This window comes from Mesocricetus auratus, unplaced genomic scaffold (genome assembly GCF_017639785.1).
Source record: "Mesocricetus auratus isolate SY011 unplaced genomic scaffold, BCM_Maur_2.0 Super-Scaffold_100004, whole genome shotgun sequence".
NCBI classification, from domain to species: domain Eukaryota; kingdom Metazoa; phylum Chordata; class Mammalia; order Rodentia; family Cricetidae; genus Mesocricetus; species Mesocricetus auratus.
The window spans coordinates 83,955,511-83,975,239 of NW_024429189.1; the positions used below are offsets into that span (position 1 = coordinate 83,955,511).

Genomic DNA, 19,729 nt, shown 5'->3' on the forward strand with positions numbered 1-19,729 from the left:
GGACGAGCAATTGACCATGTATGCATTTATCCCTGAACCTGCTATTCTGTCTCTCTGACCTATTTGTTTTTTCCTTGTTCCTGTTCAATTTAATTAAACTGCAACTTTATAATAAGTTATGAGAATGGTAGTATAATGTTTCTGAACCTTATCCCCATCTATCCTACATCCTTTCATGTCCCGTGAGCCCTGGTTATATCACCTGAAATGTGAGTTGATTTTCACCCAGTCTTTTCCCTTTGAAATCACGGCCTGCTTTTGACTTAACTGATAATTCCTTTCTCAGCATTCAGTGTAGAATTACATCTATCCAGTGAATTTTTCCCTCTGATACTTTTTACTTTTCAGTTCTAGAATTTTCACTTGGCTCCTTCTGTTTCTCTCTGTTGAAGTTCCCCATCTGTTCATCTTACTTTGAATTCTCCAGCATATTTTTGAGAGCTGTTTAAAATTCTCTGCTAATTCCAACCCCGTGTCACCTCTGAGTTCACTTTGGTTGACCTTTTACTCTAAGGTTGCGTCACACTTTCATGCTTTATTTACTTTCATTAATTAATTTAATTAAAAAAACACGGTCTTTCTCCCTGGAACACAAAGATTGCATGCCTCTGCTTTCAGAGTGTTGGGATTAAAGGCGTGTGCCACCACTTCTCTGCCCAATCTAACTCTTCACATCTCACTTATGTTTCCAAAGTTCTGTCCCTCCATTCTCAGGTCAGAATTGCAGCCTTCTCTCACCATTAGGCCTCCTTGACTCATTAGTTATTGCAGATTGGGCAGGGAGGTGGTGGAACTTAGTATTTGGTCAAGACTAAGGGAGACCCACTCTCTCTTCTACAGTACTCCACATATCCCTGCCATCCCTGAAAGCCCTGAACATGTCCCCTTTTCACTGGGCTCCAGACCTTGCTTTGTGCTTTGTTAAGTGGTTCTAGACAGCAAGCCAAGGTGACTTGAGAACTCGTCTCCTGTATTTCATTAAATAATTAATCTCCATTTTGGACTGTTTTCTAATACATGAAAACAGTTGCTTTAATCTAATATTCAATATTCCATTGATGTCAGAAATGGATTCCTGTCTTGATGTTTATGCTTTTGTAAATGGGGAATCTCAATTCTTGGTCCATTTTTTTTGGTAAACACACTTATTCTTTATGTGATAACAGAAGCTCTTGCACACTTACACAGCATCACATTATTGACACACACATGCTTGAGAGCACTAGATGTTGCTGTAATGTATCTGCCTTCCCTTGGGAAACAAAATGCTGTCTCCCCAAGTGACTCTGCTCCAGTGACCACAGAATCCAATCTGAAACAGTCAAAATTCTCTGGCATTTATTAAATTGAACATGGGTGAAAAAGCATGAAATCTCTGAGGGTACGAGACACATGATGGCACCGTGCTCCCCATTACAGAGAGAATGAGTGTTCAGTGAGAAGAGGGACCTGACAAGTGAAGTGTGTGGGAGGAGACGCTAATCCCCTAGGATGCCCCAGACTCTGCTTTCGGAGGCTCTCATGGCCTGTGGGTGTCTTGTCTCTCCCTGGGCTTCAGGTGTGTGGAGCATCCTCTCACCTCCAATAGCATCCATAGAAAAGTCAATATTTTCATAATGGTTTGAAAATTGAGAAACTTTTACAGCACATTAATATAGCTCAACTTCATGTCAAATTTAAATGACAAAATGACATGCTGGGCCTATCTATACTGGGCTCAGGTTTACTATGGCAATATCCAGTACCTTTATTTTAAAACTCTGTACTTTTTTTTAAACACAAAATTGCTACAGTTCAACACTGAGACTGGACCTTAGGAAACAGTTGGGACAAACATTCCCATAACATAGGAAGTTTTCTACTGATGAACTTTCAGGTGTTTTAACTTTCTGAGAAGAAGCCTAGTGACCTGCTGTGCATCTCACATGTTGTGAAAGTCCGATGGTCACATCCAGAGCTATGGCTGTCCACAGGCATGGCTATCTTATCTGCATTAAGCATGACTATTCACCAACTCTGAGTCCATCTGGGTTTGTACAGAGCCTGTACCTGCCCACTAATACATACTGGGCATCCACCTTTTGATTTTGTAACTGAGTCTGCAACTGTGTACTTGCCAACGCTCGGGCTGTGCCATCACTGTGTGCACTTTCTGAAGGTGGCTTCCACCTGACAGTTTTCTCTGGCTCTTTTCCACCTTCACGGCTGTGCAAGACCGGATGGACATTCTGGAAATTTAACATCTCCTAGGAGCAGCCCATAAGCACTGACTGGGGGACATGGTTCATAACACATTTCTCTTGGATTCAGGATGGTTCTGCATCTTCTACTTTGGCTCCCAGAGTGGGTGCTCATGTGACCATGCAGTGTGCTGAGCATCCTTCTCTGCCTACACCAGCTTTTCCTAGGCCCACCTTCCAAAGCACACTACTTGTGCTCAATTCCTGCTTTCAGGATCTGCTCTAGGACAGATCAAACCAAGGCAAACTTGTTTTCATCTAACCTGAAACAACCTTTAAAACTTTCCATCACTTAACCATTTTGCAGATGAGAACAAGTATAGTAAAACTGTTTGTTGAGGGCAATGTTTGGTAAATAGCAGAGTCAGGATTAGTGTCCCAAACCCACAGAACCATGTGGCCTCCCATGGCCTCCTGCTGCAATCTGTTCTCTGCCTTGCTGGGAGCATGCTGTGCCAAGGCCATGGCATTTCCATCACCCAGACTGTGAGTGGGGAGGGAAGTTCTGCATTATCTTACTTACTTAAAAACAAAAACAGCAAGTAGAACCAGGAATGGGAAAAGCCAACATTAAAGCTTCTGATTTCTTTTCTTTTTGAACACCCAGGAATTCACCATCTGATTGTAGACAGAAAAACAGGCTGATTTGACATGGGGTGCCCAGTACAGGGCATTGGTAAGTTATTTTCATGGTGTCTTTCCTCCTCTTTATGCTAACATTATTAATGTTCACTAATTGTGCAATATAATAGGTTTCCTTTTGAAGTTTCCATGCCATAATGTATACAACATGTATATAACACACTGTGGTCATATTCATCCTTAGATTTCCTTTTCTTGTCCCCATCCTTCCTCCCACCTTTCCTGTTCCCAAATAGTGCCCCCTCCCCTTTTTGAGACAGGTCCTCACTCTGGAGCCCTGCCTGGACTCACTGTGTAGACCAGGCTGGCCTGCACTCAGAGACACCTGCTTGTCTCTACTTCCCAGGAGCTGAGATTAGAGGTTAGCACCACTACACACCACTCCCCTTTTTCTTTTCATACTGAAAGCAGATTAATGATAATAAACAGAGGTTGCAAAGGGTGGTTGTGGAGGTGAGAAAAGGAGGATGGATTTGAGACAGTGTATAGTGTATGTATGTATGTGTGGAAATATATTAACCCTATACATATATAATAATTAATGTCAGTAAAAATCTAAAAAAAATTCAAAGTACATGAACAAAATAATTGTGATTCTTCAATATCAAACTAAATATCCAAATTTCAATATATACATAAAATTATAAAAATATATCAAATTATATAATGTGAGCCTATCTGCATACATACTCAGACATACATCAGACTGATCTCTTTTAATCTGGAGTCTCTTTCTCCATGTTTTCCCCTGTGACACTATGAAGGCACACTTCCTAAGTTAGATAAATCTATAGCCATCTTAGGTGGTTGATGCCTAGGTAATGGGACTCTAAGTCACAGGGCACAGAGACAAATGGGAGTCTACAGGAAGAACAAGTGAGGGTTATGCCTTGGTAGGCCGCACACATCCTTAGCAGGAACTGAAGACAGCTGGGGAGCCAGCAGTGTGGTTCCTGTGGCAGGCCTCTGCAAAGCACTGTATTAGATGCTGAAGTCTTATTGTGTAGCCCGAGTTACCCAGGACTGGAGATAAACAGCGATGCAGGCTTGGATGAAGCAAAGTTGGAACCCAAGGTGAGAAAGAAGGGAAGGACGTATGGAAAAGTTCCTAAGATCATGCATGAAGTGAGGGGATGTAGGAGTAGCCCACTGCTCAGAGGATTTAAGGGCTCTGTAGGGTATGACTTCATGCTACCAAGTTATACGCACACACAATAACCAGGGGGACACCGCTTCCTGGGCACTTTAGTTCCTCTTTAAAATGGGGCTGTTCAATATTTGTACTAACAAGTCCTAGGCCGTGGTTAGACAGATCACTGAGAGGAGACAGAACGACTCTCTGTTTGATCTTCCAATTGGAACTCTCACTTTCTGCCCGTGAGGCTATCCCATTTGTGAATCTTCACATGATTTCATCTGCAATGGCCACACTGCTCCCATGATTCCGTGCTCTCCTTCAGTATAAACTAGCAGTCTCTGCTGCATCTTCCCCTTGAAGTCCCTACATTCTTTTGTCCGTTTCAGTCAATCATTGGTGTGCCCCCAGTTCAGGCCCATCCTGACAACCATTACTGCCAAAAATAAAGCCCTCTAACAAGATCCTCGGTGGTCTTCCTGGGCCCCTGGCACGTTCTAGAATACAACCAAAGTAAACAACACAGCTTTCGTGGCTGTTGCTCACCACCAGGTCCTCACTGTAGAAGACAGACCAAGCAGGATGCAGCATTGTCTAGACTCTATCATAAATCCCATCAGAGGCTCTGTAAGACTCCTTAAGGAAGTTGCAATGAAAGCAAGAGATTTTATTCTTTGTTTCTGACAGCAAACCTTTAATTCATTTTTACCGCACATAACAAAAAAGACAGCTCCCATCTCCCAGGTTCAATTAGTAGAAGTAATCCTCCCCCCATTTATTCTATCTGCAGTCAGCCCTGGGTTATTTAATTAGCATTTTAGCATTGGAAAAATAAGTACTTACTCTTCTTTTCTGGAAATGCCTCTAATTCCTCAACAGCATCATTTTAGTTGCCAAGCAACCCTCAACTTTATGTCCTATAGTTGATGGAATTATGCCAGAAATTTTAATATTAATTTTAGGATAGAATAGCAACTTTGTATGGTAGCATGTCTCTTAGTAAATACTAATGTCGATCACAGGATCATAATTGGTTAAAGGATTAACTTTGAACACACAGAGGTATGGATAGTCTATTATTAAACATTCAATAGATTCACAGTATCTGTGAATGTTCATAGGAATCAATTTAGAAGTCCAAGAAATAACTGAGAAAGTTCATAGGCTAATATTTGTGGGGGCGGGGTATGTGACTGTAATTTTTCCTTTTGTTATTCTATATTCCTAAAGTTTTCTAGAGTGAAGCAAATGGTTTTTTAAATTATTAAAAATTTCCAAAAATATGAGCTCTGAGGTTTAGCTAAATATTTGTAGGTACAAGAACAGAAATGTGAATTAAATAAACATGTGAAATATTAACATAAACACTGTACTGTTCATAACAACTCATCAACAGTCAGTTATCAGTGAAATAATACTTTGAATATTTAAAAGAACTAGGTAAGTGTGTGTTAATGTTTTTTATATCTCACCACAAAAAGGCCCTTTAAGAACAACATAATCTCAGGCTATATTAATAATTTAGAAACATGGGATTTAAATGTGGTTGAGTTTTCTAAGGGTATTGGTTCTGTAAACAGTTAAGAGCACTTTATATATAAAAACACTTAATATATAAAAGCATTTCATACTTCAATTCTGAAGGGTTTTCTTCAAGGTTAGATTCAGTATCATATTTGAGATCACATATTTTTTTTCCAGACATTGTGTGGTTCCAGAACTGATTTTAATGTGCTCTGACAGTAGCAGGGAAACCAGGGCACTGAGTGTCAAAATGACCTGTGCATAGCATTCTGCTTTGCAGCCAAAATGAGACTGTCGTTAAGTCAGAAATAGAGCCCAAGACTTTCCTCCACCAACAACTTGCAAACCTTACTGGTCACTCCCAAGCGTATATGACACGTATTATACACTGAATGTATTAAAATAACTTTGATTTTGATTAAAATGACAAGAAGATATTCCCCAATTGGTTGGGACATAGATTTTAAGCTTAGAATTCATAAAGGATTAAAAATCTAAGGCAAATACATAAGAACACACAATCTCTACATATTGTGATAGTAAAACTAGTGGAGGGATGAGAATGAGGGAAAGGCCATCTGCAAATGCTGTCCAAGCAGTCAACAGGCTCAAACTTCTAGCAATGAGAGCATTAAGTAGCAGGTAGCAAACAGGTAAGGGATGGGAAGGGACCTTTCATGATCAGAAACACAACTACACACAAACTTATTAAAGACAAACAACAGTAACAAACAAACAAACCACTCAGCCAAAGCTTGTGTCACACCAGTGATGCTGTCAGTACACAGTGGGAATTAAGGCAAATTAGAAACGGGTGGAACCCAGAACAAATAGAGATGGCATATAACGTGAAGCTCAGAAGTACAGGAATTGAGAAAATAAGGAAAGGTTTAATCCTGGAGAATGTTAAGAGACTAGTTAAGAAAAGAAAATATCACTTAGGAGTAGTCTGTTCAGTTCCCAATGAAAATCTCTTGGATTTAGTCTTTGTTCCATAATTATTTCTTTAAGAAAACTCCAGCTTTGCTGATTTATTTCTTCACCCTTTTTGTATATCTTGTCTTGACCAAATTGACAGTTTGCTTCTTAAGGCATGAAAGAGGCGAAAACCGTGGTAGCTTTATGCTAACTATGATAAAGAACAAGATCGTCAGTTAGGTTTAGGATCCCTTCCCCCTGAACATCCCTCTGTTAGCACCCTTGGTCCGGTACTGTAGACAGTGGCATGCTGTAAGAGTTGAGCCATGGGCTCCTCAGGGCTGGGTTTGAGGAGAACACAAGGGCAGGAGTGTTGCTCTTCCCAACAGCAGCAAAGCCAAGCTTAGCTCCCAGCCCTGCCTTGCTGCAGATGGAGCTGTGGAGACCCTGAACTGCATGGAATGCCTCTATAGCATTTTTACCATGCAGATGTTATGGATACATCCTCAAAAACACATGGGGTAGGAAACATGATCACCTATGAGGAAGTGATCATTTTGGATTGCTTGTCTTTTATGAGCTTATTCATCACACAGGCACATAACTTAATTTTCAGTGGTGTCTATGTGTAATAACTGGCTTGCAAGAGTAGAGAAAAAGGAACAATTTTGACTTTGTGAGCTGGATAATCATGTAGTATACATACCACTTTTAGCAGATAAGGCTACTATCTCACCCCCTACACACACTTTCATATCCATACAAAAGAAAACAAGCTTTGACCCATCTCATCCTCTACATCTGCAGCACGTTATCTCATCTCCACCTATTCCTGTGATTCTCATGCTCATGACTGGCTACATGGTTTTTTTAAGATCCAAGAGGCATAAAAAGGTGCTCCCTTTTCAACAATTGCAAGACGGTGGTAGCCCTGGAGTTCTATCCTCGAAGTTGGTCCTGCCTACACAGTCTTACTGTTTCTTTGGCTTGTCTCCCAGGGCCAGAAGCCAGGCTTGGTTGTATCCTAAACCCTAGCACCAAACCTCTGCAAGTGCTACAGGCACAAGTCAGCAACTGGAAGGCCGGCGAGTGAGTTTGCCCCTGAGGTGCCTGCCCTTCTCCAGGGCTCTCCAAGGTTCCGTCAGTGTCAACAGAGCACACTGCTTTTGGATTCATATTATTCCACAATGAAATCCTTAAAAAAATCTGTTGGCAAACTGGCTTGTTTAGCTGGTTGTTCGGGGAAAAGCACGTCACAGCTACTTCTTGAAGACCCCCGAGTCCTGGAGGCTGCACAGAGATGAGGGTGGAGACCTTATTGCAGGGTCTGAACATCACAAAAGCTGCAAACGCAAGCCTGAAAAGACTGTCTCTGAGACCAAGGAATAAAACCGTGGGCACCACAGACATCTCCTTTCTGTTTGTTTCCCCAAGTGTGAGATGCATAGGCTGTAAATTTTGTAGACTGCATGCAGCAGTTGAGAAGAGAGAGAAGTGCAGGGTAATCATACAACAGTGGTACCGGGATTTCCAACCCTCTCCCAGGCACAGCGTTATATCTAATTGAGCTTTCATGCTCCCACGAGGCTGGCTTCCCTGAGAGCCTTACCCGTTTGTAATTGAAAAACCTATTTGTTCCACTGCTTCCAGAGACATATTTTATGTTTTCTTAGAAAGCCTGAGAACATGTTCTGGGATGTCCTGTGATGTCCAAAGAGCATGTGGGCTACAAGGCAGTGGTGCTCAGTATCAGTCCGTAGTGAGTCCTGGGCAGACAAAACCCTCTGGGCTTGCGTGTCAGGAACCTGAATCTGACATAGTCCCCTAACGATAGCCAGAGAAAACATAAGCCTCAGAGAGCAGATCAGAGCTTTGCTCTCAGCAGCTGGCCCAGGACTGAGCTGAACCACATCCCTCTCCTGAATTCCAGTTCCCTGTCGGTTCAGAGAGCACACTAATAACCCACAGTGCTCTGGGGAAGCCCAGTGGGGTCAGTTCAGGTAAAGACTCACTCCCATGATCCCTCAGTGCTCAGCTACTGTGCATCCTCTGCCTTCCAGGCAGCTGTAAGAATCGTTTCTCTGGGCCCATCTCCTGAAAAAAAATGTACCCAGAATTCCTGAGAAACTGTGGCTCTTAGGCATCACTGTTTTGAAGACTGACTTTGCCCCAGCACACAGAGACGGCTTCTGGAGATGATGCCATGCTGGGCACTTCTGTCAACCCTCCCAGCTGTTTAAGACAGGGTGCCCTCGTGACTGTTTTTTTTTTCTATGAGAAACCTTGCAGATCAGGGGAGTTCTCCGGGGGAAGCATCAGGGACAGCTGTAGCCATCACATAGGGCCTGTTATCAGCAGTAGCAAAGCCTTCATATGCGACATTATATACACAGGTTGGCTCTTGCAGTTGCCAGTTCTAAGTACCCATCTGTGTGGTGGTGTGGTGCTTGTCCCTCTCCTCTCCACCTTGCCTCGGGAGCCGGAGTTGAAGCTACAGAGATGAGAAACGTCCAACTTTCCCTTTGCTGTGCAGGGGGCTGTGGTTCTAACAAAGCACCTGTTTGCCTTTACAGGGCTCCAATCTTAGAGACTGGTATAGTGTTTTACCCATAATGCATTAAGGTCTGTAAAGTGCTTAGTGGTCAACCAGGGCATAGCACAGAGACTATAGTTACTAGTAGTAGACTCTTTCTAGATCAGGAAACATTGGTATACTGCACACACATGGTAATTTATGAATATAAATTTGACTCGAGAATTAATATCCGTTAGACATCTGATGGTATATAGGTGGAGTTTGTGACTATTTCACACACTGAATGGAATCTGGTTTCTAACTGGGGAGACCAGGCCTACAGAAGCACAGGATGCAGGATTACTCTATGCTGCACAAAGTCTTTCCTGAGAATATGAGGCCTCTTTTGGGGAGAGAGCTGTACCTGCCCCAGCTCAGGGTATGCATGACTGCTGGAGGCAGAGGCAGAGGAAAAGGGGCACCATGTTTTCTATTTAGATTGTGGGTACAAGACGTGTTATTTCAGTTCTCAGGTGCCCCACTTTTTCTTGCTCATCCGATGGAGAAAATAATACCCGACCTATTTCAGGTTTGTTTTGACTATAAAAGAAAAATCAATACATATGGAACACTAGGAAAAATAACACCCCATAAATATAAGCTACTCAGATGAACTGTCCTTGGCCCTGACAGCCCACCCAGGACACAGGGGAGCAGCTTGCTCCGGGCACGTGTGCACCTGTTCTCTGTTGCTGTGAGAAGTTGTCTTGTACAGAAAGGAGACATGAAAGAACTTTGTAAATTGGGGTATTTGGGTTTTTTCCACTTGGCCCCAATGCTGTTAGCCCTCTCGCAAAGTGAAAAAGAAATGAAGACTTTAAGAGAACTCATAGGCCTTGAAGCTCTGTAACCGCTGGTGTGATCCACATACATCAGACAGAATGTTCCTGGCTGTGATGATTCACCTCATTATGCTCAGGGTCGGAATGGGTTAACTAACAGGCACACATGGGGTCTGTGGCTCGCTCTCTGATGAAAACAGAAGGTGGGAGTGGGCCAGTTCAGGGTTAAGGCAAATGAGCCCACTGCAGGGTTGGTGTTTCTGATCGCAGGACTGCTGTAACCTTCCTGGCACTGGGAGGGCTGCTGGGGCCTCTACAGCACCTCATTTGCATGTGTGTCCTTGAAAACTCTGTACTCCAGCCTTCCTCTGAGAACAGTTTCAGGAGGGGATAGACAATTGATTCTGAATAGTGCTAAAGAGACAGCTTTCAGTATACACTTCTTAACACCCAGGAGGTTCTAAACAACATTTAAATTATCCCTTAGGTACACCTGAGAAAGAATGCAAACTCAGTTTCCAGAAAAATTTACCCACCGATTCTCCCATCGGGTCATTCATCTTCCCTCACTAGCACTGTTAGTCAGACTTCCTGTGACCAGGGACACTGTTTACTTTGTTCAGTAGTAGTAGTCACCACCTGAGGCCATCAGGCCGTGAAGACTGGCTACTGAGGCATCAGAACTAAATTTTACACTTGATTTTACTTTTACTAATTAATATATATTACATATCATATATATCAATAGTCCCCATGTGTTTAGGGGCTTCTGCCTTTGACAACAGTACACAGGCAGAGGGAAACATATCCTAGGTATCTGCATGAAGGTGAGGGAAAGTGAGGAGGGGGATAAAGACAGATAAAGTAGCTGTCTTTATCATCAAACGAGCTTTTCATAGGTCAGCGTGAAGCTCCTCGAAATAGTCAACTCATAACCAAGAGAAGGCAGACTCATAAAGGCATACTCTCTGACTGTCTCCAACATACACTGGATTTTGCTGTGTACTGTCTTTTACATAAATTCTGTGACAAGAAATTCTGTAACCTATAATACAGAAACTCTGGAATTTTTTCCACAGCATCCCCATGTTCCAGGGACTGTGAGTAGTGGCTGGTCCTTCCCAGTAAGTGCCTTGTCCAACTTCTACATAGTAAAAAGAACTTGTTCCTGAACACCTTCATCACCTTTATTTATTATCATGGTGTGTGTGTGTGTGTGTGTGTGTGTGTGTGTGTGTGTGTGTGTGGTGTGGAGTGGTGTGTGTGTGTGTGTGTGCGGGTGTGTGTGTGTGTGTGTTCCTGAACAGGGTATTTCACAGGCGCTGTAAGTGCTAATGAAACAGGTACTTGATCACTGTCAGTTTTCTAGGGCACCACACAGTGCAGGGTCAGGTGTAACTAGGGACTTAATAAATGCTTCTTGGTAATGACCCAAAGGACTTTAGCCTCAGTGGGTCGTACACAGCCATGCATTTTAAGGTTCTCATTTCCACCCTAAGGTATTCCAGAAAACAATGTACCACTGCCTTTGTAGGACTGGCTAGGGGGAGTAGATTATGATTGGTTATTTTCAGAAAGGACTTCAGAATTAGCCATGTATTTTTGAGGTTGAAGCTACAATTATTTGAAAGCTAAGAAAACAGTCTTTAACTCATCAGGTAATTGCATGATTGGCAAAAAAAAAAAAAAGATAAAGATCACAAGATAAATACATCTATGGTCCTAGGGTTCTCACTAGTGAAATAGAGAATAAAGGTCCTTGATCATGCAATACTTATACTATGCTCTGAGAAGGCCTAGGAAATACAACCAGCAGTCAAGGAGAAAGACATTTGTAGCCTATCTAATATTGCTAGCCGCTACCCTGTTCCCACTGGTCTCTACCAGCTTCTAGGGGTCTCCTTGAATGTATATATTTTCTAAGATGATTGTGAAGCACAGTTATTCAATCTGGGACTGAAGAAGTAGGTTAGTGTTAGTATTCGTCTCCAATCAATGTTTCAGGTAAGGATAAATCAAGGAACAGAATGAGTGGCTCTTTCTTGTTCAGGGATAGATAGGTTGCACTCAAGCCCCTATGTGCTAAGTGAACACTCGACCACTGAGTCTGAGTCACACACCCAATCCTCTCCCTCTTTCCAAGGCAAGAAGTATAGAGCAAACAGTATTTTAAAGTAGTGGTTCTTAAAGTGGGGTTCTGGGAGCAGCTGCCTCAGCCTCACCTGGGACCTTGTTAGAAATGCAAATCATTGAACCCCACCCTAGCCAGACCTACTCAAGCAGAAACCCTGGGGCTGGGACCCAGCCATCTGCATTACTAAAAAAACTCCACATGACTGTGTGTGCAAGAATGTTGAAGAAACACTTTTTTAAACCAAAATTGAGACAGTTGCATGAAATGAATCTCCCCAAAGTGCCAGGTCTTTCCCAAGTCTATAAATAAGGTCTGAACAAGCCTTAACATTAACAGTTCCCACTTCTGAGAGCTGAGCACACCCCCTTCTACTCTCCAGGAGGCTGGGGCTGGGGAGGGCAGATGCTTCAGAGCTAGCCCCACAAACTCATCTGCTTCCCAGCATGAGATGCAGGAACATAGAAAGGGGACACAGGGCAAAGGATGCTGAAAATCTTTGAATTAATAGATTTAAATGAAATCCATCAATTTTAATTCTGCACTCTTTGAAGCAAACCCAATATTTAGGACTTTCAAATCATCATTTCACAAGCAATCATCAAAAGAAAATGCTTAATTAAAAATAAATCTTTTCAGGTCACTGCTTGCTGGCAGCACAACTCTGCATGTGTTGGTTGACAGAGGGAGGGCAGCACCGGAAACATACATTGCTGGCCCCTGTGCCCACATGCTCATTCCTAGCTCCTTGACCCCTCCTCCCCCAACCCGATCTCGCAACACATGAACTCCTGGCTTTTAGTCACAAACACAAGCACAATTCCAGATTGTAAGGGGAATTATTGAGATCTTATTTGTTCAGATGATCTTAATGTTTTCAAATTCTATTTGACAGTTAGAGACAGACGTATTTTTTTCTACCCCAGGAAGGACAGAAAATTATCACAGCACTAGAGGCCGATATCATTTTATGATATCCCCCACAAGACAAACCTCCATGCAAAGAAAAGGGCAAGTCCCCTCGGTAACTTTTCTCACTTCAGATTGCAGTGCTCATCACGACCTATTCCACCCACATAGTCATGTGCCATAGCAGTGCAGACTGTCTCCAACATTTCAAAAGCTCAACAGCTATTTTTAAAGCCAAAATACAATCTAGGTTGCTCTTGTATAAGCCACTTTTTAAGGAAAAGAAAGAAATAACACGGCAATTTCTATGTATGTGGGCAGTTAACCAACTCACCAAAAGACTGAATGCAGCTGTCAATAAGATCATCCAGGCTGGCTCCTTTGGCCAAATGTCCCAGGGACACCATCATTCGGAACTGGGTGATCTGGGCCAAGCTGGGTTGGGCAGGGATAGGGCTGTTGACTGATTTGGCCTCTAGTCTTGCTTTAGGGCCAGCTCTGGAGCCATGGGAAGGTTTCCTGGGTGGGGGAGAGATATTCCAGTTAGGACATTCACAGCAGCTGGGGTCTCACTGGCAGCTCTAGGCTCTGAAGGCAGAGGGAAGAGGAGTTAGGGCAATGAGTCCCTGAAGCTGGGCTGGTAGAAGGCATACCCCTCCCACTTGGCAGAAGCACTGAACGGACTGGTTGGCTGTTAAAGAGACATCTCCCCAGCAAATGACAAGGTGAGATTCCAGGGCAGCAACAGCTTTCTCCCCACTGGTAGAAGGACTACTCTATGCTGCCGTCTCTCTTCCAGAAGGAGAGGGGCAGAGGGAAACTGGTGCCTTGGCATCCCTTGGCTTCTAGATGCTAGACTGCTGACCTGGGGTCTCAAGGACTGGTTCAGTTGGCTTCATTTTCAGCTAGTTTCATTCATTTGAGCAATGCCTAAGATGCCGGAGGGCAGGGGGCCTCAGAAACACTTTTAAGAACCTTGCAGGAGAACCCAAAGACTCAAGGGTGGGAGAAAGTGGGAGTTACAGTGGTGGCATTTAAAGTTTAGAGCCATCTCAGCCTTTCTTGCAAACCTTGGTTGGTTTAATAAATAGTTTCATTTTTGATAACACAAGAAATCACTATGAATCATTCATACCAGTGAACATTCTATCAAGCCCTTACTTGGGTCCTTAATGAAGAGAAGGGTAGGGGGTTGACTCTAAGCTGAACTGCCTGCTCTAGAGCTGAGTGTAAAACAGCTATTTGTGCCTGGATATGACTTAGGGATCTGTTGGATCTTCATCTACCATGCTTAGCTTCACTGGGCATGACTTGGTTGATACAAGTGATTCTGCAAAGTGTCTACACAATGTGTTTTATTTCCCTTCACTAAAAAACAGAGACCCATGACTATAATCTTTGAAGGTTCAATGATGAGAGGTGTTGTCGCTCATCACTTTTTGGCATATATTTAGTTCTCTTTTTCCTGTTGCACCTTTGGCTAACTCCCAGTTCACTGTCAAAGAGGAAACATAAAAAAACACTCTAGAACCATAACATGTATTATAAGCATAAACCGGCATAGATCAACCAAGTACTTATTCCACGAGTAGGACATGGCAGTAGGCTAGGAGAGACCACAGTAAGATAGCCTTTGTAATCACTCTGTAATTACACCACATGTCCTTTGCATGTTAATTATTCTTGTATAAAAGCATTGGGAGTTCCTTAATACAAACCCCTCTAGTAGAACCTGAACAAGACAGCTAGTATAACCAAATAACTTCTAGGTCAATGTCCAAAGAGTGCCGAGGGCAAGAAGCACGATGTTCTCCAAGGAAGGATAAGCACTTTCCAGGGACTGTGTGGAAGAGCTGCTCTGACACTGTAAAAACCTCATCCAGAAGGAACCAACTTAGTTAAAAAATAAAACAACAAACCAACAAAACACCCTGGGCACACCTGGGTTTGCAGAATTCAGCTTGCACAAAGACAGCACTCTGAACATGGGCCACAACACACAGCCAGCCTCCAGGGGGACACTGTGGCCCTTCCAGTTCTGTTCTAACTTCAGAGCATCAGTCGGTGATGTACATGTGGCTCTGTTCCAAACTGAAGTGGGACCAATAAAGTCTAGTCACTCTGGTTACTGGGAACCTGCTAGTTCAAGCCACTGACTCACAAAGAAGGATCAGGTTTGGGTTGCAGAACTCCATCAAACTCTTGGCCATTGCTGATTTTTATTCAGGCCCAGAGAGAGTCAGATGAAGTATGAGAACAAAATGGTGATTTGAAAACAGTCACAGCCCTCACACAGTGAGTTTCCATGCTCCAATGACACTGCGCTGGGATCTGCACTGTGTTTGAAGCTACAGACCAGAAAGATGTTACCATCCCATATGGAACCTGAGTCCTAAACAATCTGAGGCTATTCATATGGGGCTATCTTGGGGGACTAGTACCTGGGGTCTCTCTAGCTCTATTTATCTAACAGGCATTTTTGGAGGAGCCTGTGTGCTTATCACCACACTGGAATTGGTGAGTAGATTGTCAAGAGACTGAAAGGGTTTATTCAATGTACCACAACAGTTAGATCCTTCAGAAAGATGGCTGATAATGTAGAGGTAACCTCTCAGTTCTTACTTGTTCAGCGGGTCCCTGGAATGGTCCTCAGGACCTGAGTGTGGGTCAGTCTCTACAAAGCCCTTTTCCTAACATCCGCAGACACAAGACAGAGCTATGTCTGGCCACAAGTGCAGAGCAGGCCAGCAGCCAGCTTCCTGAACACTATGCCACACTTCCTAGCTTGGCTTACTTCCCTTCCTAGAAACAACCACAACCCGGTCCAGTGCTGAGGGATTGGGAGGGCAAGGGAAAACAGGGAAAGGAAGGCATTAAAAGCCAACAGCGCCCTATGGGTGACGAGCTCACTCTCTGCCCAGTCTCTTGACTGCTTGCCCTGGAAAACTCTCAGATCATGTTTCCCTCTCGTCTTTCTTTTTAAGAATATAGTTTTTAAAAAAAAAAATAACTGTTTTTGAGACAGGGTCTTACTATACACCCTAGAGTGGTCCAGACCTCGCTACCTTCTATCAGCCTTCTGGAGCTGGGGTTGCAAGAATGCCTCATTACATCTGGTTAAAAACAATCCTACCACCCTACCAGGGAGCATCTAAAGGAACTAAAAGAGACAAACTGTTTTCGTTCATGATGTCAGGGACCAAACCCAGGGTTGTCACGTGTAGGGCAGCTTCTTCACTGAAGGACACCCCCTCCAGCACCAGCTCCCTCCCCCCACCTCCTGGTGGAAGGGTCATAGGTAAGGATTTACACCAGCGGTTCTCAACCCTCCAAATGCCATGACCCTTTAACACAGTTTCTCATGTTGTGGTGATCTCCAACCACAAAATTATTTTGTTGATACTTCATATCTGTGATTTTCCTACTGTTATGGATCGCAATATAATACACGACATGGGGAACATCTGATATACAACCCCAGGGGGTTTGAGACCCACAGGTTGAGAACCATTGATTTAATAGTGCTTTATTATAGGAAGTTTCGAGAACATTTTCACCACCCACAGAACGAACAGCTGCTAATTCTACAAAGGCGTATTTTAAAGGGCAGTAGACACACATTTCCAGTTTAATTTGTAAATTAAATGAAATAAACCAACAACAAAATCTTGAAGATGTTTTCTCAGTCCTACAGTGGCTAGAGCAACCCCCCCAACCCTGACCCAGGGGAGCCTGTTGAAGGAAGTTTGAATTGGTTTGGGGGACTTGGTCTCCAGACACAGATACCCACAGGACAAGGGAGAGTGGGAGACATCCCATGGTCTGCTTAGAAGGAAAGACGACTTTCACTGGCCACTTCCGAGTGCACCTTCCAGTCCTGCCCCATGCTCCCCACGACGATACAGAGATAATTTAATGGACAGACCCACTGCAGTATAGTGCAAAGGAAGCACCCGGGATGCCATGGCCCGGCAGGGAATTAGAATGGCCATAGTCACAGACATAGATCGGGCATGGTGCGCTCACATCTGAGTCCACATGAATGGCATGGTGAAGGTACAACCTACTCAGGCCCAATCAAGGCGAAGCGGTGTCCAGACTGCTGCGGGTTTCTTGTGCTTTGAGGGCAAGCACTACATTCCTTGACCCCCTACGGCCCCTTATTGCTTCCAAGAGCCGGACTGTTCATAGCCACTCTTCCCTCACTTTCTGTCATCCCAGAATTCCCCCAAACATCTCTCGAGAGTATTGGGGGAGGAGTGCAGACTCACAGACCACTGATTTGGAAACTTTTTTTTTTCTCACCGGGCAGGCAAGAACTGCCACCTCCGCTTGCAGCCCTGCCTGTGGGTCGCTCCAGAAAGGGCTGGAGAGACCACCAGGTGGCGCTTCCCGTGCCCCGCGCCCGCAGCAGGTGCCAAGAGCTCAGAAAGTGTGCCAGTGGGAGTTCCGGGGGTGACATGCCGAGGAGCACCCAGGGAGGTCTACTGTTGTGGGGCACCGTGAAGGGGAAGGCCTGGACCCAGACCACTCCAGATCCGGCCAGGCGACCTGTGACCTCGCCACCCCAATAGCCCCTACTCTGTCTTCCCTCCTAGCCCAAAGTGCTGGGTTCCAGAGGTGTCTGCCTCACACCTATTCTCCCCCGACGTTAGTCTAGACCCGACTCCCGGGTCTCCGGCCATGGTCCACCCTGGAAAGCAACTGTCCTCGGAAGGAGTCACCTGCTCCTCCGATCCAGCGCCTTACCCACCGGGAGAGGACCGCGGGGACACAGCTCAGCTATCACCCCCACTAAAGATGCCGAGCTCCCCGAGGAGCCACAGCTACTTACCGCGGAGCCTCTCTCGCCTTGCCCAGGGTGCCCATGGCCGCGGCGTGCTGTTCTACTGGAGCCGTCTCACCTGGAGCGGCGGGACCGGCTCGGCGGAGTGCGGCGCATCTCTTGGCCGCCGCCGGCCCTCGCAGCCCGGCGCCGGCCACTCTTGGAGCCAAGCGAGCCGACCCAGGCGCACCCGCAGGCACAAAGTTTGTGCAAGCGCGCTCCCTGCGCTCGCTCTCGTGTGCGCGCGCACTCTCTCGCACCAACCACCTGACAGGCGCTGATGTTATCATCAGGCTGGAGGAAACGTGGGGCGCCCTCAGCACTTCTTCGAATCCTGCCCCCATTACTTGGTAGCGCCCCGAAGAGGGCCTGCGCCGCCCTCGCCTCTCCCTTCCCGCCCACCGTTCATCTGTCCCAGCCCAAAGGTTAGGTCTGAGGGGTGCAGAGTGAGCTGCCCTGAAACTGACCGAGCTAGAATCTTGCAGAAGAGTTGCTTCCACCCAAGGCCTCGGGTCCCCTGGGGGGTCTGCTGCGACCCCTTCCCGGATCACAGGACTGTCTTGTATGTATAAGTGAGGGCACTCACGTCGGGTCAGGGCAGGGAAGGCAGAAACCCCCTAAACCTGGGCACTTAGTTCTGTTTGGCACATTTTACAAGAGAGGGCATAGATGTGTGCACTGCATCCTAGAAGAAGTGGTGGGTGTGGAGGTGAGCTCCGGAGGTGGGATCCATGTCGGGCAAGAGAAAGCTGCTTGGAGTTTGTGGGTGTGGGATACCAGGGGAGCCAAGCGGGAGATGCAGACTAGGGGAGGTGGCTTTCTGATAGAGCCAGTGTGCCAGCAGGTGTGGCCAAGAGGGGGAGAGCTACCTACTACTTGTCTGGGGCCTGGAGATGTTAGTGACAACAGCAGCTAATGCTGAGCCAGTGCTGATCTATGTATGTGCTTCCCACACATGGCTTCGTTTAAGCCACCCCTCCAAATGCAAAGATTTAAAGAACAGCAGGTCTCACAGCCAGTAAACAGAGAAGAGAGGTGGCCCAGACTGAGATCTGCCTGGCGCCTCTAAGTCCTTGTTGGCTTGGCCTGATAACACACTCCTTATCGTTGTTATATCCCATAATCTACCCAGCCACAATGTTCTGGACTTTTAAGAACTCCTTCTGCTATATCTCATGTATTTCCTCACGTTTATGTGCTGCGTTGTCCTAGAAAAGAATTGAGCGTCATTTTTACAAGAACACATAACCTACAAAAATAAGTAAAAATAAGTATGTGGGGGGGGTTGGGAGGGGATAAGGCCGATAAAATGAGACTAGGAATGAACATTATTCTAAAAATCATGTACCAATACATACTTACACTTTAGGAAAACAGAATCCAATACACACTTGCTTCAAGTGGGCCAGCCAAGCAGTCAAGTCTAAGAGGGAGGCCTGCTCTCTAAGCAATAGTGGAGAGGCTACTTTAGATGCCCTTCCCCTCTAATGAGATTGATGACTACCTTAAATGCCATCCTAGAGCCTTCATTCAGTAGCTGATGGAAGCAGAAGGAGAGATTTACAGCCAAGCACTGAGACAAACTCCTGGAATCCAGTTGTAGAGACGGAGGAGTGATGAGCAAAGGGGTTCAGACCATGCTGGGAAAACCCACAGAAACAGCTGACCTGAGCAGGTGAGAGCTCACCAACCCCAGTCTGGCAGCTGGGGAACCAATATAGGACTGAACCAGGCCCCCTGAATGTGAGTGTCAGTTAAAGGCCTGGGCAGTCTGTGGGCCTCTGGCAGTGGAGACAGCATTTATCCTTAGTGGGTGAATGTGCTTTGGGAGCCCGTTCCCTATGGAGGGATACTCTCTCAGCCTAGATGCACCAGGAGGGCCTAGGCCCTGCCCCAAATGACATGACAGAGTTTGATGATCCCACTCCCCACCCATGGGAGGCCTCACTCTCCCTGAGGAGTGGATGGGAGGTGGGATGGGGGATTGGTGTGGGGCTTGGGAGGACAGGAGGGGGAGGGAACTGGGATTGGTATGTCAAATAAGACTT

At 45.2% G+C, this 19,729-nt stretch overlaps 1 protein-coding gene across 1 annotated transcript in view; it reads right to left on the reverse strand.

Moving 5' to 3' along the window:
• The window catches only part of Rasgrp1 (RAS guanyl releasing protein 1), a 61,211-nt gene extending 43,301 nt beyond the window's left edge, over positions 1-17,910 (reverse strand). Inside the window, exons 1-2 of the mRNA XM_005064752.4 lie at positions 17,691-17,910; positions 13,191-13,375 (exon numbers count right to left, since the gene is read on the reverse strand). Of these exons, the coding sequence (XP_005064809.1) occupies positions 13,191-13,375; positions 17,691-17,725 (220 nt within the window). The 5' untranslated portion in view covers positions 17,726-17,910. The remainder of the gene's footprint in view (positions 1-13,190; positions 13,376-17,690) is intronic.
• Between the last annotated feature and the right edge of the window lie 1,819 nt (positions 17,911-19,729).